Genomic DNA, 23996 nt, shown 5'->3' with positions numbered 1-23996 from the left:
TGGTTCGTTCCGAACAGAAACGGAATTTTAACGTTTTGGGTTCCACCATTAAATAGACGTTCCCGAACCGGTTAGAACAAAAAAATTTCGTTCCCGGAACGGTTAATTACGTTCCCTGTCAGCTGTTTAACAAATGGCTATAAAATTATGTCTCTGTCTCATCCAGCTTAAGCCAAATGTAGGCTAATTCTATTACAACCTTCATTAAATAAGACAAGAAATAATTCAAAACAATTATTATTTCAAATGTTGGCGATTTTGGATTCTCAGTATGTCTTCCCATCTACACAAACAGAAAAAGTGCCAAAAATGAAAGATAATTCGTTTAGTGTGTTACCAAAGGCTAGTCAGGCCCTATAGAGGGCTACCGCATGACGTCACCGCGCTGTGAGATTTCGGTAGTCGCCATATTGGAAGACCAAGTACACATCTATGCAAGTACATACATACATAAAACAAACTACACCTGAAATGTAGCCAGGGCCAGTTCTGCCCTAATCTGGACCCTGGTGCAACATCGCGCAACCCCCTCCCCAAAGAAAAAAACAGTCTAAGGCCCACTTTACACGGGGACGGTATAAAACAAAAACGCAAAAGTCCGTTTTTGTTCTCACTTTTTTCCGCGTCTACACGACCGTTTTCAAGGAGGAAATCTGCGTCTATACGGTGACGCATAAATGTCTCCGCTATGTCTGCACGCATGCGCAACGTCTTCTGTCTTGTCTGATCTGCACATCTGCGCCGCTGTTCTGTCAAGTTATCCTACCAAGCCTACTACGCGTGCGCGAAATCCAGGAGGGTAGGAAAATTCAACAGTAGTTTTGTCCCACCGATCAGCTGGGCTGATAGAAAATCGGTGAGAATTTCACGCATTTGCCGATTTTTATGTTTTGTGCGTTTTGGTCGAGTCTTTGGCCGAGTCAAATAATTTGTAATGACTTGTTTTGAATAATAAAACGGTCTGTATGAGAACTTGCTAGGATAACTTTACAGAACACCGGTCCGGCTGAGGTACTGTAGTGCTCGAGGGAGGAGCAGGAGCAAACCGAAACTCTTTTAATCTGCCTTTATTAAGTAACACTCACTCTTGTTTCGGTGAAGAAGAGAAAAGGCAGTGTCCATATCAGCAAAATAAACCCGTTCGGCTGCTAGTTTTGTTTTCAGTCTCGGGTTTATGGTTTCACGAGCGGCTTGAATAGGCGGCGTGCGCGTGCACGCACACGCGTGTAACTTGGCGACACCAAACTGAGGAGCTCCAGCTGGGCGAGTGAGCAGGAAAACACATCTACTGCATTAAAACACAGAGCAGCTTGAAGGTCTGTTGGATCGATGTAATCAGACATGCTCTTACTTTTTTTTTTTTGGATAGGACAGTGTAGAGAGACAGGAAATGAGTGGGAGAAAGAGACGGGGAGGGATCGGGAAATGACCTCGGGTCGGAACCGAACCTGGGTCCCTGGATTTTATGGTATGGTGCCTTAACCATCTGAGCCACGACACCCCCACTTACTTCCTTCCTTCCTTCCTTCCTTCCTTCCTTCCTTCCTTCCTTCCTTCCCTACTTCCCGGGCTGGCATGTAGTATATGACACATGTATGACGTAAACGCGTACCCGACGTGAGCAGATCCGAGCAGAGTTTCGCGTATTGGGTAGTTTAGACGGATACGCAATGGGGGCCGTTTTTAAACTTATCCACTTTGGAAGGCGTTTTCAATTTTATCCGTTTTTCAGCCTCGGAAACGCCGTCCTCGTGTAAACGAAAGGCACTTGATAAAATATTTAGTCGTTTTTACCCGACAGCGTCCTCGTGTAAACGGGCCCTAAATCAGGACAACCATCACATAACTATAACTATAAACATTTTATATCAACTATTTTAACTAAATGGGCTATAATAAATAAGCCTGCAGGCAGCCACGGCGGGCTGCCTCAGAAAAGTAACCATTTGTCCTACCTTAAAACTCGTTTTGCATTTTCTGCCTCCTTTTTTGTATTTTCGACCCTCCGTTTATTTTCTTTCCTTTTCTGAAAACCCGATTTGTGTCCAGACATTTTGTTCTGCTACCAACGAACTAACTTGTCAGGTCTCGTCTCTCGAGCCCGCGATGATTCCCGTGGGAAGGGCAACAACTGATACATTTTTACAAACAGCCAATAGGGAGATTGCATCGTTCAGGCTCTTCTTTGCTCAGACACTCAGTAATTCACTTATTATCACATGGAGACGTGATAGTAGTCCACCCTCCCGCTCTCTCCATTCAGTCAGCGAACGTCACACAGGAAGTGAACCCCAGCGGGTCATAGAAACTTGCGCAGGAGAAGAATGGCTTTTTTATTTGTAGGCTACGGAAACTTTGAGGAACGAAATAAAAACCGGTATTAACCGGTTACCATTATTTTTAATAAGTGTTTCTGTTCCGGAACATAAAAAATAATAAAGTTTCTGGTTTCGTTTCTCTTCCATGTGAAATAGAAAAAGTTCCCGGTTTTCGTTTTCGTTCCTTGAACCGGTTCAAAGCCCTGGTTAAAAGATAACTTTAATTTTCTGAGATGTAATAAAAACATATTTATATGCCAAAGTCAGAACGTAACAGAAGTGTTGTGGACATATAGATTCTCAATTTTAACAATGTAGAATTACTTTTTGAAACATAGGAAGGTGATGTTTTAGCAAATATAATTAATAAACATGTGTAGTAGAATAAACATACACATTCTTTCAATAAGATTAACATGGTATAGAGCTAGATTGTGATTAATTAGTAACAGACGCGAGATGGACAATCGTAACAGAAGTAATGTAACAGACATCATTTTGGAACTCATAGGCTTGACTTTGGCATATAAATATGTTTTTATTACATCTCAGAAAATTAAAGTTATCTTTTAACATATCATTCATTAAAGATTACATGTTTTGTGACCTGATGGTAAAAAAAGAAATGGTTTTAGGTGAATTTTTAAAAATAAGTTCATGTCCCCATTTCAGTACCCATAAGCGTGGAATCACTCATTTATAAAGCACATTTAAAAACGGTGCAAACTGACCAAAGTGCTGTACAGTGTCTGGCTAAAACAATAAAAGAAAATAAAAGCAGTAAAGCATATTCGTAACATATGGTAGGAAAACATTTTAGCAGCATTCCAATAGACAAAGACAACTGGGCGCAGTGTACAGTGGCAAAACACTGACCGCATTGACCAACACATAGTAAAAGAAAATGAAGCATAAAATAATTAAGATACATAAAAAGTGTTAAAAAGCAATTTAGATACATAAAAGGTGTTAAAGGGCAGTGGCTTAAAGGAGAGAAGAAAGCTAAGAAGCAAAGTCTAAGGTGTAAAAGTGTGTTTTCAGTCTAAATTTAAAAGTAGTGATAGTGGGAGCGAGTCTGATGTCTGGAGGCAGACCATTCCAAAGACGTGGGGCTGGTCACCTTTATGTATAAAAGGAGACCGGGGAACATGGAGGAGGCCTTGGTTAGTGGATCTGAGAGACCTGGGTGCAGAGTGGTGTCGCAGCATGTCTGAAATGTAGGAAGGGGCCTCATCTCATCTCATTATCTCTAGCCGCTTTATCCTTCTACAGGGTCGCAGGCAAGCTGGAGCCTATCCCAGCTGACTACGGGCGAAAGGCGGGGTACACCCTGGACAAGTCGCCAGGTCATCACAGGGCTGACACATAGACACAGACAACCATTCACACTCACATTCACACCTACGGTCAATTTAGAGTCACCAGTTAACCTAACCTGCACGTCTTTGGACTGTGGGGGAAACCGGAGCACCCGGAGGGAACCCACGCGGACACGGGGAGAACATGCAAACTCCACACAGAAAGGCCCTCGCCGGCCCTGGGGCTCGAACCCAGGACCTTCTTGCTGTGAGGCAACAGCGCTAACCACTACACCACCGTGCCGCCCCAGGAAGGGGCCTGACCATGTAAAAACTTAAAAACTAAAAGAAGTATTTTGAATTGGATTCTAAAATGTATGGGGAGCCAGTGCAGAGAGGAGAGGACAGGGGTGATGTGATCATGGTTCCTAGTACCAGTTAAAAGTCTAGCGGCAGCATTCTGCACTAGCTGTAAGCGTGCTATCTGGGACTGGGGGAGGCCAAAATATAGGGCGTTTTTCTGAAATATATTTAAGGAAGTATTTAAGTATTTAAGGAAGTTGTTATTCTGCTTATTATTATTATTATTATTATTATTAATAGATTGCTTCCTGAACAAGAAAATGGGACCGTTTGTTTAAAAAAAAAAAAAAGGATTACTTCCTCAACAGTGTGTGTATTTTATTTATTTATTTATTTTTTTCCCTTCTTAAATAAAAGTAAGAAGTAAATAGGTCTTCCTGAAATAGTATATTGCTCCTGGGTATAGTGGGTTTTTAAAATTTTTATTTATTTATTTTAAATACGTCATCTACACTGTATAAGGATATTATGTAAGAAATAAAACTTTTAAAGATTTGAGTTACTATCCCCAACCTGAAGCTGATTATTTTCCAGTGACATCATTTCAAATGGTTTCGTTCATTGTGCTTGTTATTATTACCAATTAAACAGGGATCCCAGACGTCCGCTATTTAGCGGAATTCCGCTATTTTTCTAGCCAAAGTGGTGGTGGTTTTTTTTTTTTTTTTTTAAATCTCTTGTATATCCGTTAAAAATATGTTTAAGTAAAATGACCAGCAGAATACGTTCTGATTTGGTTTGCTTGTTTAGCGATATTTTTGTCAGCTTCGTTTGTTCTCGTTGACATTCGGGAACACTCGGAAGTTAAATTGATGTAAATATCGTGAGACTGTACGCGATAGAACGAGAAAACAATATGGCTGCGCCCATTTGCTAGAAAATGTTTCAACTCCATTCGTGCTTTTGTTTCTAATGCGTTGAACTTCATTCAATATGTCGTGGAAAAAAGATATCGTCCATAAAAGATATAGCGGAACAGTGTCCGGGTTAGAAGAAGTATATTCTTCAAAGCTACATTTTCATCTAATTTTTATAAATAACAATTTTTTTTGCCACTTATGTCATTGATTACAAAATATGGCATCAAATAGATACACATTATTGTTAAATTCTGTTGCTTTTCTATGTTAAATCTATGTAAAAAATGTGTTCTATAGCATCTTTAAATGTTAAAATCTCTACAGCTTCAGGGGGCTTGCAGCGCCCTTGACCCCTGCTGATAGTTTCTTACATTCCTCTATTTTTTTCAATTACTGCTGGGATCCCTGAATTAAAGAACATTTTTTTCTTTTTTTTTTTTTAATCCATTTTTGGTTACTTTTAATTTGGAACATCCGCAAAATGAAACAGAAAATTCCCTGTTATCATTGATGCTCTTTCATTTCTTGACTCTTTCTTGAGACTAAAAAAAAAATCAGTTTGCATGAACACGGAAACGCAAAATCCACTGTCCAGAAGACTTGCCGACGGAAGCATATTGCTGTCACACCAGGAAAAAAAGAAAATCAATATTACATAACGTGAAAAGCTTATGGTTATAACAATGTTGGTACATGAAGCGTTTTATGTTGTAACAGGATAATTTAGTATCATGTTATAACGTGATATACTCCTGGTTGAATCTGTGGTTTGAACGAGGTGTGTGGAGAATAATCTGAGTAATCTGGTTCATTTACATGATTCAGTCAACTTCTGCTTCATGCTTGAAGTTGGAAATAAATTCACAGATTCAAACTTCCCGGATCAATAACTCTGAAGCGCAACGTTGTTAAAACGCAATAGACGCCTCTTTCCTACTGTACCGAAGTAGACGGCGAGCTACAACCTAATTTTAATCAAAATGAGTCGCTCTCCGAGCTGGACTAATAACATTGGTCTCTCTCGGCAACTGGCTGTGAGATGAGTGCGCAGGGATCGTCTAAAAAGTGCACGACTGTAAAGAGATGCTAAGGAAATATTCAATAACTTCGCCCTTATACATTAGTGTCACCAAAATCACTGTGCGCACACAAACCGTTTCCTGTTAATGATTTTGGTGACACTACAGTGAATAAGGGCGAAGTTATTGAATATTTTCATAGCATCTCTTTACAGTCTTGCACTTTTTAGACGATCCCTCACAGCCAGTTGCCCAGAGAGATCAGTGTTATTAGTCCAGCTCGGAGAGCGATTCGTCTCATCTCATCTCATTATCCCTAGCCGCTTTATCCTTCTACAGGGTCGCAGGCAAGCTGGAGCCTATCCCAGCTGACTACGGGCGAAAGGCAGGGTACACCCTGGACAAGTCGCCAGGTCATCACAGGGCTGACACATAGACACAGACAACCATTCACATTCGCACCTACGGTCAATTTAGAGTCACCAGTTAACCTAACCTGCATGTCTTTGGACTGTGGGGGAAACCGGAGCACCCGGAGGAAACCCACGCAGACACGGGGAGAACATGCAAACTCCGCACAGAAAGGCCCTCGCCAGCCACGGGGCTCGAACCCGGACCTTCTTGCTGTGAGGCGACAGCGCTAACCACTACACCACCGTGCCGCCCCGAGAGCGATTCGTTTTGATTAAAATTAGGTTGTAGGTTGTCGTCTACCTTAGTACAGTAGGAAAGAGGCGTCTGTTGCGTTTTAAAAACGTTGCGCTTCAGAGTTATTGATCCGGGAAGTTTGAATCTGTGAATTTATTTCCAACTTTACCGCAGTTATGAAACAGAAGTTGATTATCATGTAAATGAGTTTAAAGTTATCACGTTATAACGTGAAACAATATTGTTATAACAAACTTTTGACATTATTACGTAATACTGACTTTTTTTTTCCCCCTGGTGTGGCAGCAATACACTTCCATGCTTGCCCATGACGGAAAACTTACCGACTGTTACAAGGAGACTGCAGACTACTTTCATAAATATTAAATAAAGTTAACGTTAAAAAAAATCTCCTTGCGGAAAGTTACTATAGAAAGCATAGCATATTAAAATGAAGACCTTGATTTATAAGCACGTGATTCGGCAAACTGCTGTCTGAGCTGCTGTTAAAGAAAACGAATCAATGTTTTCTGACCAATCAGAATGGAGAATTCAACCGCACTGTGTTATTAATGGTGTAACTATTTCCTGGTCACTTTATATGCACGTACTGGTACAGTATACAGTATGTATCGTCACATATGTGTATATATTTCTAACGCAGGGACGGCAGAAGCTGGCGAGGTTCAACGCTCACGAATTTGCTACACTTGTGATAGACATTTTAGCTGACGCAAAACGCCGCCAGCAAGGGAATTCCCCGGATGTCAAGGGTGAGAGGAAGTGTCTTATTTTACTGCTGTTAAAGTTATAAAAAACAAAAGGTCATGCTGTTTACTGTAAGCAGTTTATTTCATTGTTGGCCTGTTTTGCTCTACATTTTAAGGATATAACAGGTGGCATAAAGAGAACTCGGTTATTCATACGCTTTCCTTTTCGTGTCTCAGATAACGTGGAGCTGATTCTGAAAGATATCGGCAGCCGCCTCGGGAACGAGAACCAAGAGCCCGAACAGCCAGATTACGACAGCGTGGCATCTGATGAAGACGCAGAACGCGAGCCAGGCTCTGGGAAAGACGAGAGGACCAAGGTTTGTTTTTCCTATCAATATTTGCACAAAGTGGAGTCAGATTTGCATAGTCATGTGGTTTAATCGATCCTGCTGTTTGTTCTGTGGAGTTACTAGCCTATGTGCCGTCCTGCACCGAGCTTGTGCTCTTCAAATGCTTGCACATACCGTGTGTGTGTAAACTCACCGGCCACTTTTAATAGGAACTTGTTCTTGATTCTAAGGCCGAATCCCATTTCACCCCTTGGACCAACCCCTTGGCCCTTCCCCTCCATTTTGCGCGTTCACGTGAAGGGGTAGGGGTATCCCAATCCCAGTTAACGCGGAGGGGTAGGGGAAGGGGGAGGGCTTCCGTACCCCTCCAAACGGAGATTTTCCTGGAGCTGACTCCGAACGAAGGGGTTTGAGTGATTTCCCACAATGCCATGCGGATTTCAGCGAGATTTCATGCGGATTTCAGAAAGATGGCGGTTCCCGCGGCGAAAGATTGTCATAAATGTATTTTCTCCATTATTTACGTGTTTTAAGTTGTTATCCAGACGAAACACGCCGCTTGATTCGCTTTCGAGCTGAGAATGAGCAGCGATTTCTGAAATCCAAGCTGCTGCTAAAAAGCTTTGGGAGTGAGTATTGTTTTCGGTTGCTTGACTGCGTACGTTTTGTTCTGTTATTCTCGCTTTTATTGTTTACATGAGTGTTCTGACACCTCATTCTGTCGGATGTGGTGCACGAAGCGCCAAAGATATCCCATTCAGTGGTGTTAGTTAACGAATCACACCCTGCCAGCAGAGATTTCTGGTTCTGCCTCTGGCTCTGACTGTAGCGGCTGGTCGCAGCCAATGACGCATTTGGTCGCGTTTTGCTAACGTAAACGCTGACGGAGGTACGCGATGACGTATGCGATCGTTGAAGGGCTATCCCAATACGTAAGGGTTGAATTTCAAGCCCTATCCCTTGTAGCTCAGTTTCAAGGGGAAGGGCCAAGGGGAAGGCGGAGGGGAAGGGGTAGGGGTAGAAATTAGAATTGGGATTGGGCCTAAGACTCCTGTTCTTGGCTGCATGAGTGGAACCCAACGTGTTGTTCTGCTGTTGCATGCTGTGATGCTTTTCTGCTCACCACGGTTGTAAAGAGTTGCTATGTGTTACTATATCCTTCCTGGCAAAAAAAAGCTTGAACCAATCTGGCCATTTTCCTCTGACCTCTCTTACCAACAAGGCATTTGTTTCCACCCACAGAACTGTCGCTCGCGCTCGCTCACTCACTCATTGTTTTTTGTTTTTCGCACCATTCTGTGTAAACTCTCGAGACTGTGGTGTGTGAAAACCCCAGGAGGTCAGCAGTTTCTGAAATACTCAAACCAGTCCATCTGGCACAGTGAAAGTCACAGTTTGAGAGATCACGATTTTCCCCGTTCTGATGTTTGAAGTGAACGTTAAAGCCAGTATCTCACTGGGCCGCGACAGCTTGCGACAAATTGCGAACGTCATTCACGAGAGAGTTTCAAAAGTGTCTTGAAACATTCGCGGGGCTTCTCGATTTCCTCGCATGAGTCGCAAAGTGTCGCTGCTTCGTCGCTGAAATTTTGAACATGTTCAAACAATTCGCGCGACAAAATTTCTCTCAGAATAGCCGCAAATGGTGTCGCAAAGCCGTCACGAACCCTTCTCAAGTCAGTTTCCGTGAGACAGGAAGTGCGAGTGTATCTCACTGGGCTGCGACAGCCTGCGACTAGTTGGAGACACAACAATTGCGGTAAAATATGCGAATATCAATTCAGTGTGATTTCAAGTGAAAATTGTCGCTAGTTCGCATATTTTATCGCAATTGTTGTGTCTCCAACTAGTCGCAGGCTGTCACAGCCCAGTGAGATACTACCCTAACTGAAGCTCTTGATTTGTATCTGCATGAGTTGATGCATTATGTCGGGGTGAAGGGATCAGCTGATAAGAGAACTGCATAAATATATGTGTATATATAAAAAAAAAATAGATAACTGTGCCGATAAAGGGCTGAAGTTTTCATTGAAGTTTGATGGATCGAACCACATATAACCGTAAATTTCAAGAGCCGATCTCACTCAGAAGGCACTGCCAGCTTTTTAAACAGCAGATGCAGCCAGGACTCTCATTTAAATCTAATAGAACAAATTTAGCTTGGTCTTTTAATGTGTTGTTTTCCTACTGACTCGATAACGAATTGATCGTTCATTTTAACACCGCACCAGTGGTTCTCTTAAGTCTTACTAAATAGGTTTCACGTCTTAGCTTGAGCGTTTTTAGCCGCACAAATCGGGTAGGTTAAATGAGCACTTTATCAGGTTTGTAATGTTAGTTCGTGTGTACGGTGGGGAAAATAAGTATTTGATACACTGCCGATTTTGCAAGTTTTCCCACTTACAAAGAATGGAGAGGTCTGTAATTTTTATCGTAGGTACACTTCAATTGTGAGAGAATCTTAAAAAAAAAAATCACATTGTATGTATGATTTTTTTAAATGATTAATTTGCATGTTATTACATGAAATAAGTATTTGATACAATAGAAAAACAGAACTTAATATTTGGTACAGAAACAATTACAGAGGTCAGACGTTTCCTGTAGTTCTTGGCTAGGTTTGCGCACACTGCAGCAGGGATTTTGGCCCACTCCTCCATTCAGATCTTCCCCAGATCTTTCAGGGCTGTCGCTGGGCAACATGGAGTTTCAGCTCCCTCCAAAGATTTTCTATTGGGTTCAGGTCTGGAGACTGACTAGGCCACTCCAGGACCTTGAAATGCTTCTTACGGAGCCACTCCTTAGTTGCCCTGGCTGTGCGTTTCAGGTCATTGTCATGCTGGAAGACCCAGCCACAACCTATCTTCGATGCTCTTACTCAGAAAAGGAGGTTGTTGCCCAAAATCGCACGATACATGGCCCCATCCATCCTCCCCTCAATACGGTGCAGTCATCCTGTCCCCTTTGCAGAAAAGCACCCCCAAATTATGATGTTTCCACCCCCATGCTTCACGGTTGGGATGGTGTTCTTGGGGTTGTACTCATCCTTCTTCCTCCAAACACGGCGAGTGGAGTTTATACCAAAAAGCTCTATTTTGGTCTCATATGACCACATGACCTTCTCTCATGCCTCCTCTGGATCATCCAGATGGTCATTGGCAAACTTCAGACAGGCCTGGACATGTGCTGGCTTGAGCAGGGGGACCTTGCGCACGCTGCAGGATTTTAATCCATGACAGCGTAGTGTGTTACTAATGGTAATCTTTCAGACTGTGATCCCAGCTCTCTTCAGGTCATTGACCAGGTCCTCCAGTGTAGTTCTGGGCTGATCCCTCACCTTTTCTCATGATCATTGATACCCCACGAGGCGAGATCTTGCATGGAGCCCCAGACTGAGGGAGATTGACAGTCGTCTTGAGTTTCTAACGTTTTCTAATGATTGCGCCAACAGTTGTTGCCTTCTCACCAAGCTGCTTGCCTGTTGTCCTGTAGCCCATCCCAGCCTTGTGCAGGTCTACAGTTTTGTCCCTGGTGTCCTTAGACAGCTCTTTGGTCTTGCCCATGGTGGAGAGGTTGGAGTCTGATTGATTATGTGGACAGGTGTCTTTATACAGGTAACGAGTTCAAACCGGTGCAATTAATACAGGTAATGAGTGGAGAATAGGAGGGCTTCTTAAAGAAAAACTTAACAGGTCTGTGAGAGCCAGAATTCTTGCTGGTTGGTAGGTGCTCAAATAGTAATTTCATGCAATAAAATGCAAATTAATTATTTAAAAATCAGACAATGTGATTTTCTGGATTTTTTTTTTTTAATTTTTTTATTTTTTTACAACCCCGATTCCGAAAAAGTTGGGACAAAGTACAAATTGTAAAAAAACCCGGAATGCAATAATTTACAAATCTCAAAAACTGATATTGTATTCACAATAGAACATAGACAACATATCAAATGTCGAAAGTGAGACATTTTGAAATTTCATGCCAAATATTGGCTCATTTGAAATTTCATGACAGTAACACATCTCAAAAAAGTTGGGACAGGGGCAATAAGAGGCTGGAAAAGTTAAAGGTACAAAAAAGGAACAGCTGGAGGACCAAATTGCAACTCATTAGGTCAATTGGCAATAGGTCATTAACATGACTGGGTATAAAAAGAGCATCTTGGAGTGGCAGCGGCTCTCAGAAGTAAAGATGGGAAGAGGATCACCAATCCCCCTAATTCTGCGCCGACAAATAGTGGAGCAATATCAGAAAGGAGTTCGACAGTGTAAAATTGCAAAGAGTTTGAACATATCATCATCTACAGTGCATAATATCATCAAAAGATTCAGAGAATCTGGAAGAATCTCTGTGCGTAAGGGTCAAGGCCGGAAAACCATAATGGGTGCCCGTGATCTTCGGGCCCTTAGACGGCACTGCATCACATACAGGCATGCTTCTGTATTGGAAATCACAAAATGGGCTCAGGAATATTTCCAGAGAACATTATCTGTGAACACAATTCACCGTGCCATCCGCCGTTGCCAGCTAAAACTCTATAGTTCAAAGAAGAAGCCGTATCTAAACATGATCCAGAAGCGCAGACGTCTTCTCTGGGACAAGGCTCATTTAAAATGGACTGTGGCAAAGTGGAAAACTGTTCTGTGGTCAGACGAATCAAAATTTGAAGTTCTTTATGGAAATCAGGGACGCCGTGTCATTCGGACTAAACAGGAGAAGGACGACCCAAGTTGTTCTCAGCGCTCAGTTCAGAAGCCTGCATCTCTGATGGTATGGGGTTGCATTAGCGCGTGTGGCATGGGCAGCTTACACATCTGGAAAGACACCATCAATGCTGAAAGGTATATCCAGGTTCTAGAGCAACATATGCTCCCATCCAGATGACGTCTCTTTCAGGGAAGACCTTGCATTTTCCAACATGACAATGCCAGACCACATACTGCATCAATTACAGCATCATGGCTGCGTAGAAGAAGGGTCCGGGTACTGAACTGGCCAGCCTGCAGTCCAGATCTTTCACCCATAGAAAACATTTGGCGCATCATAAAACGGAAGATACGACAAAAAAGACCTAAGACAGTTGAGCAACTAGAATCCTACATTAGACAAGAATGGGTTAACATTCCTATCCCTAAACTTGAGCAACTTGTCTCCTCAGTCCCCAGACGTTTACAGACTGTTGTAAAGAGAAAAGGGGATGTCTCACAGTGGGAAACATGGCCTTGTCCCAACTTTTTTGAGATGTGTTGTTGTCATGAAATTTAAAATCACCTCATTTTTCTCTTTAAATGATGCATTTTCTCAGTTTAAACATTTGATATGTCATCTATGTTCTATTCTGAATAAAATATGGAATTTTGAAACTTCCACATCATTGCATTCCGTTTTTATTTACAATTTGTACTTTGTCCCAACTTTTTTGGAATCGGGGTTGTAAGATTCTGTGTCTCACAGGTGAAGTGTCCCTACGATAAAAATTACAGACCTCTCCATTCTTTGTAAGTGGGAAAACTCGCAAAATCGGCAGTGTATCAAATACTTATTTTCCCCACTGTATAAGGCTTTTCCGTGGTAAACTGAAAGAAGGTGATGTACACAAGTATGTGTGAAGTTGAATATCAGAGAAAAAAAAAAGACTTGAAATTGAGTGTACGTTTAATTTCAGACTGAAATGTATCTAACAGCGGCCACTTGCGTGAAATCTGTCCGTATGCAGAGCTCGGAGTCCTCGGACCTATCCGACGGCCCCATCACCATGCAGGAGTTCATGGAGGTGAAGAACGCCTTGAACGCATCCGAGGCCAAGATCCAGCAGCTGCTCAAGGTCAACTGCCACCTGAGCGAAGAGCTGAGGCACATGCAGAGCAAGGTGCGTGACCCTGCCGATTCGATGACCGCTAGCATCCTCTACCCTGAGCAGCTCACACCCTTCAGTGGGAACCCTGCTAGCTTAGCTGGGTGCTTAGCCGCTGTGCTTATCTGATCTGCGTTTGTCGAGCTGCTCGCCCCGGGCTGCTGCTAAGCATTTTCGATGAGGGCGCAGATAGTGTGTCCTCACGCAGTGTCTCGTTTTACAGGGCTGTCTCTTTGGCTTTTGAGTGTTTACTGTGCATAAAGAGATTAAGATGAGCGAGGAAACAGCTGGTAGTTTATATTTTAATTGTGTGAGAAGTCTTTATCTGTCTAACTAATGTTAAAACAATAGATTTTTTTTATTATTATTTATTTATTTTAAAAAAAGGAACAAAAAACACTTTAGTCCATGGTAGAAATTGCTAGAATGCGTGAATACTCGCTAACAAATGTAGCTGGTTCTGCAAGATGCTCAGGAAAACCTATAGCTCATTTCTTTATAAAAGTGCACGCATTGTACCTGAGACGACAGTTAATGAATGAGTGCAAAGAGTCGTCACACCAAATATTGACTTTGTTTCATTTAATACTGTTTACTGCTCTTTGTAGTAACACTTAGTTTAAATATTTTGAAAGCATCTTTGCTTTATAGCAGGGGTTTTCAAAGTGTGGGAGAGTCAGCCCCCCCTCGGAGAGCAAATAAACAACAGCGCCCCCCCCTTACAATTTTTGTTGTTGCTGTACTTAATGTTCCATTCGTATTTTTAAAAAAATAGTTGTTGTACACATTATTTTTATTTTTCACATTTAAACATTGTGCTTTTTAAAACGTCTTGTTTTACACATTTTAAACATCTCATAGCATCGTTAGCTAGCACCTCTTGGCAGACAACACACTGTGGCAGTGGAGCATCTTCAGATCCAGTCCATGAAAATCCAAACTTTAAATAATCGTGGTCGTACTTCCTTCTTTTTTCAGTCCCTCCAGGATTCCGCGGGCCTTTTTTGTGATTGTTGCGGGCTAAAATGTCTGATGTTGCGGGGTTTTTCCAAAAAATTGCGATGAAAGTTGCGGTGTTTTTTAGGTTTTTGTTGCGATTACATTGCGGGAGGAAGTGAAAGTTGCGAGAAATTGTTGCGATTTTCTCTTTTTGTGATTAAAATTGAGTGATATGTTAAATATTAAGTTATTACTGAAAAACTATTGATTAAAAAAACAAAGACACTGAGAAATGGTCCTATAAACATCTTTACCAATATAAAAGATTACCAGGACTACAAAAATGCAGAAAAATAGGCTTTACTTATCCAAATGCACCTGTTGGTTCAAAAGTTAAAGTGCAGAGAACCTCACAGCACAACATGAAGTTACCTTAAAATATAATATAAATGCCTCAGCTTTCATGTAAGAAAAAAAAAATTTTAATACTAGTACTGTGTGCAGGCAGTCTCTCCTGAAAACTAAATTAAACAGTAATTATAAACTAATAAAATAAATGGCTGAGGCTTCATAGAAGAAAAAAAAACAATTTGAACAGAATCTCAGTATGATGCTGAAGCTGCCTAAACAATGGAAAATAAAATACCATTTTGGCAAAAATGTTGGCATCCATTTTCTTGTATTAAGTAAAAAAAAAAATAATGTAAAGTGCGCACAGTCCTTCACTGTAAACATAACACACTTTCAGTAACAGAATTTAAGCCTGTATAAACACTGACTCGCACATCATGCAATGTTGCCAGATACTGCTGACGTTTTCCAGCCCAAAATATGTTCAAAACCCGCCAAAATGCACTTGAAACCGCCCAATCTGGCAACACTGCGCGCATGCTGCTTCTCTTGAACGTATACACGGAAGTAAGGCGGAAGGTAGTTTGTCGACGTCACCTCAAGACAACGCCAACGACTGGTCAAATTTGCGGGAAAGTTGCGGTGATTGGATATAATTGCAACACCGCCCTGAATTCGCGGGGATTGGTTGAATTTGCGTTGAAGTTGCAAATCGCAACATCCTGGAGGCTCTGTTTTTTTTGCTTGGCCCAGACTCTGTCTCCTCACTCACTGTAGCTTTAGGTACTAAAAATCGATCCATTTTGTCTCTGGTAAAGGCTAGCTGAAGTTCGCTAAATGTCCGCAATAGTAACTTATTCTGGTTTATTTTTCCTCACGTTGCGCCCCCCCCTTAAGAACTCTGGCGCCCCACACTTTGAAAAGCCCTGCTTTATAGCATTTCTTTGCATGTGCCTAAGACTATTGCACAGGTAATAGTTGTGCGAATGGACACACAGTCGCTCCTCCTGGTGCGTGTGTGTGCGCGCGCACGCACAGTGAGTGTATAAATAAGAGATGAAGGAAACAGACCATGAAAGCCCTTTTATTTTTTTGTCAGGTCGGACTATAATTTCTACGATATGTATATCAGATCAGCCATATTCCAATTTTAGTGAAAAAAAAGAAGAAAAATCTTAATTGACCCGAACGGAACATAAAGGTAAAAAGGCACAAACGTCTCCGCGTGTGTGTTTGCTTCGTCTCCAGCTGAATTCCCTGCAGAACGAGAACAGCAATCTGAAATGGCAGGGTGCCAACAGCCTGGTGCACCCACAGGAGCCGCAGCGACGGGCCCCGCCCCGTGGAGGCAGAGCCATGTCTATGTACGAGACGGGCTCGGGTATGAAGCACTACCATGCCAAAGCAGACGGTGCACATCCCGAGCCTGGCAGCCTCACCCTCCAGCCCCTACCTCCTGGTGTAAGTGCAATCGATAGAGAACACGCTATGCTCGATTTTGTGGCTTTGAGTGTGGGTTTTTTTTTTTTTTTTTCTTTCCAGCCTGTGAATTCTGTGTATGAGAATCAGTTCATGCTCATGTGATTTTTGTCCTATTGACCCAGGCCATGTTTTGATTTTTTACATCAGCGCACTAATTTCATTTATAATATTTACGGAAATAGCCAACTTGATCTGAACCCTTTCTAGATTGGGAAGGGTCCATCCATGGGCGCCTCCTCCCTCCCCACCTTCCCTTCCACCCTGTCCTGGGCGTGGGACGAGCGAGCCCAAAGGGTGAAGTACTCGCTCCTCTACTGCCTGGCTTCCTTTCTTCCTGTTTGTTTTCTTCTCTTTTCTCAGCCCACCTCCACCCACTGCTTCACTCCCTTCCAGCTCTGCAGATGTGCATGCACCCCAGCTGTACACACACCACTGTTTCAGTTCACAGTGATCTCTCTCTCTCTCTCTCTCTCTCTCTCTCTCTCTCTATCAGAGACGCAGGGTTTGCAATAGACTGCTTCTTTGTGCTTGCTGCATTTACGACCACTGCCAAGGCACACTGGCTGAAAAGCTCTGCTCACTGATCATGCCTGATGTGTAAACGTGTCAGAGTTTACTCCCAACAACTGTGTTTGTTTTCTCACAGGACATTTTTCATGCTTGGGTCTCAAAATCTAGTGCAGAAGGATGGAAACAATTGGTCTGTTGAAGCCTCAAACCAAAGCCGAAGTTGGTAACTAGGTTAGCGAAGTAGAACAGTAATTGTGACTGCAAAAGAAAACCATTTTAAACTCAAAATTAGCTGAAATGTTTTTAATGGTTGACAAGTAATAGCCTGATTCTGTCGGCTAGTACCGACAGTCGTATTTCTCCGATTATAGTTACTAATAAAATACTGATATCATACAGCCATGAAACAAGTTAGTTCTTGTTCTTACTTGTGTTATAGCAGTGATAAATAGTGGCTCCCTCAACAGCAACCTTTTTTTTTTTTTTCTTCCCCCCTCTCTAAAGCCTAGGTCACAACCGGACGTACGATTTTTTTTGGCCGTGCAATTTTTGGCGTTTCCCAAATCGCTGCGTTTTTTTTGTTCATGGAGAAAGACGCACGTTGGCCGTAAGTTTGGCTTGCAACCTGAAAAAAACGTAAGCGCCCGTAGAGTTTGTTTGACATGACAAAGAACCTCTGCGGCTCGAAAATCAGCACGTCACACGCGCACCCTCCGTGCGTTTTTTGCACGTAGACCGGCCGTAGGAGCACGTACGGCCGGTTGTGACCGAGGCTTAAGGGGGTTTGTTATGTTACCAAGAAACTGCAAAGTCAAAGACTTTTCCTGAGGTGGAAATCCTCCCGCTATAAAACTGTTCTAAATTATTTTATTAGTCATAGATTGCATGGAGCGTCGACCAGGCAAGTCCCTGTGCGTAGGTTGTTACTATAGAAATGCTAACATATTAAAACAAGCCCGTAAATCTAATCCTGTTATTTGCCGTACAACCGATCTGTACTTCGGGTTTCTGTTTATTGAAAATTAACCAACACCTTCAGACCAATCAAGGAACTCTCTTGAATAATGATGTTGAGGAAGGATGTGGTCATAACTGCGATCGCTGATGGAGCGTGAACAGTTTTTATTAGTAGACTCGAGACATTTAGACCATACCGCGCGTATGTCTGTATTGATTTGATGTATTAGTATAGGTAATCGTATGGGGCTGAGTAAAATTTAAGGATTAATTTCACGAGTGATTTTCAAAGTTTTGAAAATTTGCGACGAGGGCAATTTCAAAACTTCGAAATCACAAATGAAATTGATCCTTAATTTTATGAGGAACCATACGATGACTTGTTTATAATACATGGGGCCAAATTAATTCTTCGGAAGCCATTCAAGTTCACAACATTTGTCATTCACGTTTTCTGCACCAATCAGGGCGCAAGACCTATCTTGCACGTTTGAATCCGCTTCTAAAGCGTCTTTCATCATGACAAGACACGAGGATTTTGAAAGTGGTTTACAAAATTTTATTGGAACTTCTTTACAGAAGCCATTTTGTTGACACAGTTTGCTCATTTTTGTAACCGTAACCAAGCAACGAACTAGCCAAGAGCATTTCAGAAATACGGCCCCGTGTTCAGGAAAAAAGCCCTCTTTGATCGGCCAATCAGAACTGAGTAATTTGGCCCTATGTATTATAAGGTATAATAACGCAAGCATGAGGAATGCCCTTCTGGTCCAACCTGGCCTGCTGCTAACATGGCTGTGTCTCTTGCAAGCCCTGTAGTACTTCTCTGTAACAGTGAAACCTCTATGATGCAAAGCAAGTTTAGGGTTTATAGGTAGAGCACTCATTACGTTTCTTCTCTCACAACAGGGGTCCAGGGTGGAGGGAAAGAGCAGCACCTCCGAGAGCGACTACGATAACACGCCCAACCATGCCGAACTGGACGACTCCAGGTACGGCTTCTCGTGTACAAATCAAGTGCAAGACGAATGTTGACTTAATACAAACATCCGTATATCCATTACTGAGACATGGAGATTTGTCAATCCAGGAGGAGGTCGGGAGCTGCTTGATGGCAGTGCCGGTCGCAAAAGTTTTGAGGTGATTCTGAAGATTTGTAGTGTTTTTCTGCAGATCTGTACAAGGTTTTGCATGTCGCTTCATTCAGACTGACTGACTGACTGATTGCTCGAGCCTTTTCACCGGGTTTGAATCCATTGTAGAGTAAATTTTAGTGTCATACTGTTTTGTAATTTTCCTTTTCACTAAGTGTCGTCTCTTCAAGGGCTAACGGCTCAGAACATTTTGCACCGAAACACATTTATCTTTATCATGCTCCTTACGTGCGTAGCAGATGTGCATACAAGACCGCGATTAGACAAGATCCAATCAGCTTTAGAGCTGATCACGGGATCAGGGCATGTAATTGCAATGATGTAATGCAATAGATGTAATGGGGCCTTTTTTTTTTTTTTAAATCTAGTAAAGTGTGTGTGTGTGTAATAGATTTCAGAACAAAGGGACTGTATGAGTGGTGTGCCGAACCCTCATCACTTGTCCGTTTCTGCAATAAACCTTCTTTCTTTTGCAGAAGGACGAGACTGGTGTTGGTGTTTTTGTCATTTTTCCATGACGCCATACAATTGGAGAACTTTTTTTTTTTTCCCCTTTCTTTCATACAAGGTTCACTGTTTTTCTTCCCGCTATTACGGTCACAACCGATGAGGTAGTGGTGCATGTTTGAAAAGGTATTCTTAAGGTATGCTTTCCAAACAAACACTTCAAGGAGCGAGTACTGTGGAGCTCCCCTGAGAACTACATACCATCAAGGGGTGATTTTTTTTTTTTTTTTTCCCCCCATCCCCCGTTTGCTGAACTGATATAGGCTGGCTTGCTAGCGTGACGTTAACAGGAAAAGCCAGCGAAGATTTTTATATTTGGTTTCGATGTGTGAAAATCCTTTACATATCGACTCAATAAATCCTGGGCTTCGCTGTCAGTCTGTTTGTTTTATTTATTTATTTTTCTTTCATTTTCATTAATGCCCAGGTCAGATGGCAGGCTGCAACTAGTTTTCAACTACTTGCGTCTACCTGCGATAACAAAATCGCAGGTAGACGCAAGACGGCGCAGAGGGTCTTTAGTAGAGGCAGGCTGATGCAAATGGATGACGATCTGTTCGCATTTCAGCTGCGATTCGCTTCCAATCGGTGCAAGTAGCATGTAGAGGCAGGCGGTCGTGCAACGCTTGAGCGACCAATTGCAGGTTGAAGCAGGTCGGGGAAGACAAGTCTTTAGAGATGGCTGCGATGCATCGCAGGTAGACGCAGACTACACCTGCAAATAGTTTTATGGCCTTATATATTTTTTTAAAGGTTTTCTGTGCACTGCGTCTGGCTGTATCCTGTCATAACAGCTTAAAAACTCTTCATCTTGCAATATGTCTGACCACAACGAAGGATTTGACACAAAATGCCTGCATCCACCTGTGATCAGTCGCCACCTGACCGATCACAGGTCGCAGCATGCGTTTTTTTTTTTGCCGTCTGACCCGGGCGTAAGAGCTGGTGTTTTTACATGGCTAACGTTTGACACGGATTTTTAAAAAGCAGGGGTTGCCGGTGCTACATTTGCTCGTATCACTCATGGTTCCTCTTGTCCTGGGAGAGTGAGTACCCTCCCTGAAGTAGGAGCTGTTAGGGTTCACCCAGTCGGAAACGGTCAACTTACTTCTCGGGACCCCCGCCCTCGTACCACCTGCAGAATTCTGGGACGGAACACCGCAAAAAAACAGAGGACCAGAGATCGGTTTCACTGCTGTTTATTCACAGTGTTCTCACCAAAGATGAAATATTACAAACACCTTTTATAACAAATTATAATCTCTCTAAACGGCTATTGTGTCTGTCGAATGTGTGTGTGTGTGTGTTTGTATGTGACCTCAGAGAGGGGTGTGTGTGTGTGTGTGTGTGTGTGTGTGTGTGTCTGTGTCTATGGGAGGGTGTGAGTAAGTGACATCATTTTGATGTGTGTGTGTGTGTGTGTGTGTGTGTGTGTGAGAGAGAGAGCAGGTCACATTTTAATTACATCACTGTTCTGATGGAATGTTCAGATGTATTTGTGTGTGCTTGAGCAGCTTGATCTTGGGGCAGGTCAAATAATCTCCATCAGTGTGTGTGTGTGTGTGTGTAAATCATAACATAATGACATATTTCTGATCATATGACATGATGGCAAGGTACAAACAGATTGTAAAGGTCATTGCTTACGTACACCCCTTCAGGTCAGGGCACTATGTACTTAAGATGATGGAATTTTTAAACACAGATATGTTCTAAGAAAGTAAACAAAAAATAAGAACAAACCTAAACAAAGACAGTCATAAGCAAAACATCTCATATCAAAATAAACAAAATGTTCCTAAACAATGTCCAGCCGAGACAGAAGGTCATTTTAACTGAACAGAAATTAATCCTTAATTTTGTCACCATTTTAATAAATTACTGCCTTCTTGGTCAAGAATAATACTTATATAAACCTAACAGGAGCTAAAAAAAGTCCCTCAAAACAGCGTTCTAAGGTCTACGATCGTCCTCAGTTCCTGCAGTGCGGACATTAAAAAAAAAAAAAAAGACCGGTTGTCTCCACTGGTCTGTACACATCATGTCATTAACATTTAACATTCCTGTTTGTTTTTTCTTCCCCAGGCCGAACGTTCCTAGGACCGGTGGCCGGCTTGGAGAGGGAGCCATCCCCGAATCGGGTGACTTTGAGTGCGAGACGGACTCGGTGCTGCCCTCCACTGAGGACGTCATCAGCAAGACAGAGCAGATCACCAAGAACATCCAGGAGCTGCTGCGTGCCGCACAGGAGAACAAACAAGAGAGGTGAGCGAGCACGCACGCGAGCACACACGTGCGCTTATCTGACTTACTCGGCTTCCTTATCTGAAGTTCATATCACAATTATTGAAAAAGTATGAAAAGCAGAACTGAGAGGAGACTGGTGCATGCTTTTGGAAATTCTCTCTGTTTCTCAGACTTCCTATAATCCTGTTTTCACTTTCTGTCATCATTGCTCTGTGTGTGTGTGATGGGTGGACACCCCAGCCCGGGTTGTTTCAGTGGTCTGCTGCCCTGCGCCGAGCTGCAGGCGGACTCGTCCTGGTACTGTTTACTCAGAGGCCACAGCGGCTCCTTTGTCTGAGTGCTGAGTGGTGCGGGTGTGTGAAACGCAGCTGGCCATTCATAACTGCAAAGCATGAGGCGATGCCAAGCATGTCTTGACAATACTTTGTTTTACTTTATGGAGAGGTTAATCAGATCAGATCAGTCGGTTTCATCTAGATTTGTCTTTGGTAGAAATATTTATTCGACCCATCGGACAGTACGTGCATAAAGAGGTCCAGCTACTTGAGTTCCTGCTTTTGACACGACTGCGCTTTCTGCTTCCTGTTTGTCTAACAGTGTGAGGTAGAAATCATTCACTGTATGCAGCTTTGTATCCAAAACATTGTTTTATTCCTCTTATAGCACAACAATTTGTCAACACCTAGCAGTATTTTTTTTTTCTATCACTTTATAGTCGCAGCTAACATTGTTCACGAAACATCATCGCTTACGTTATAACAGCTGTAAACCAGTCGTTCACTCAAGTCTGAGTGCAATTTTTTTCCTCTTGACAATAATAAAGCAGAAAACCTGTTTACTTTTAATTGTTCCGAAATGCTGACCTTCCAAAAACATCTCATCTCTCTCTCTCTCATGCACACGAGTCACCATATCAACAATGAAACATTTTTTTGAATTAGTTTTGTGGCGCATCCATCATGTACATGTTTCAGGGTGTTTTCGGATTGTTGTGCCTTAGAACTAATACATCATACACCTGTCATCAGAGCCTCGTTTAAGCGTTTATTTCTGATCTGTCAAATTACATATTAAATCCTAAGCTTTAGTAGGAAGCCCCTGATCCCTACTTTTTACTCACTTTCTATAATTTAAATTTCTGAATGCTGTTTTTTTTTTTTTTTTAAATCCTGCATCGTGTGCTGTGTGCTCATAACATGTTTTCTGATAGCCAGCTGACTTTTATTTTTATTTTCCAGCTTCATCCCATGCTCCGAAAGAATTCATCTGGCTGTGACTGAAATGGCCACGCTGTTTCCCAAGGTAAGGCTGCAGTTTTATAGATTTTTTTTTTTTTTAAATGGATCAAGTTGTCAAGTATGAAAAATGCTTTCGGAGCAGGAGCACTGATTTTAGCATCAGCAATTTTGTGACTCTTTTTAAAGAGAGAGATAAATGAACCAGATTTCTGCTTATGAGAATCATTTTGCTTGCTGTTTTGCTTCATTGGCTTAATGCTAAAATTGGAAGCATCAGCCAGCCTTTCTTCCCTCCCCTTTTCCTTCCTTCTTTGCTTCCTTTTCCTTCCTTCCTTCTTTGCTTCTTTTTTCTTCTTTCCTTTCCTGCCTCCTCTTTTCCTTCCTTCTTTTTGCCTTCCTTCCATCCCTCCCTCCCCTTTTTCCTTTCCTTTCCTTCCTCCCATTTTCCTTCCTTCCTTTTCTGTTTCTCTCCCTCTCCTTTTTTCCTTCCTTCCCCTTTTCCTCTCTCCCTGGAGACTAGGCTTGGCACGGTTATGGGAAAAAAACCGAACCATACGATACGCCTGTTGCGGTGCAATACGCGTATAAACCGCGGTACCCCTATTTAAGACGTTCGCCAAAAAAAAAAAAAAGCCGAATGCCCGTATGAAACCACGTGGTTCTCTTTCGCGCGAACAGGGAATTCCTTTACTGTCTATCTGCGCATCTCAGAATGACACAGGATAATGGGCGAACTAGGTTGTTTTTTTTTTTTTTTTCCGGCACCGCGGTACGCCGGAAATCCGGCACGGCGCCGGAACGCTATCACCCCTGCGCGAAAGAATTGAAGTGACAGCGGAGTGTGGATGGCAAGTGCAAAAATGGCGAGTGGAGAAGGCAGGTCGTCGTACATAGAGGATGCCCCCGCGGCATTCAAATCAGGTGTGTGGGAACATTTCGGTTTTCCCATTACATGCGATGACGCCGGCAAAAAATCAATTGACAAAAACGTCACAGTATGCAAGCTTTGTAAAGTACGAATGCCGTACACTCGTGGGAATACTTCAAATATGTCTGCACATCTAAAGAGACATCACACGAGTGTATCAGAGGAGGTGAGGAGAGAGCCTGCCAAAACGCAAACTCAGATCACTGCGGCATTCAAACAGACTCTGCCTTTGGACCCCACAACATGGCAGCAAACACTCC

The 23996-nt window shown here is 42.5% G+C and overlaps 1 protein-coding gene across 3 annotated transcripts in view; it reads left to right on the top strand.

Moving 5' to 3' along the window:
• The window catches only part of git2b (G protein-coupled receptor kinase interacting ArfGAP 2b), a 42164-nt gene that overhangs the window by 16542 nt on the left and 1626 nt on the right, over positions 1–23996 (top strand). The window contains exons 12-19 of one of the 3 annotated variants that reach the window (XM_060908526.1): positions 7171–7279; positions 7454–7596; positions 13286–13438; positions 15962–16174; positions 16403–16489; positions 18572–18654; positions 21409–21588; positions 22809–22872. In XM_060908526.1, coding sequence (XP_060764509.1) covers positions 7171–7279; positions 7454–7596; positions 13286–13438; positions 15962–16174; positions 16403–16489; positions 18572–18654; positions 21409–21588; positions 22809–22872 — 1032 coding nt within the window. The remainder of the gene's footprint in view (positions 1–7170; positions 7280–7453; positions 7597–13285; positions 13439–15961; positions 16175–16402; positions 16490–18571; positions 18655–21408; positions 21589–22808; positions 22873–23996) is intronic. The other 2 variants (XM_060908527.1, XM_060908528.1) reach the window with 2 other exon arrangements.

Source organism: Neoarius graeffei, chromosome 25 (genome assembly GCF_027579695.1).
Source record: "Neoarius graeffei isolate fNeoGra1 chromosome 25, fNeoGra1.pri, whole genome shotgun sequence".
NCBI classification, from domain to species: Eukaryota; Metazoa; Chordata; class Actinopteri; order Siluriformes; family Ariidae; genus Neoarius; species Neoarius graeffei.
This window is presented reverse-complemented; position numbering and strand designations above follow the sequence as displayed.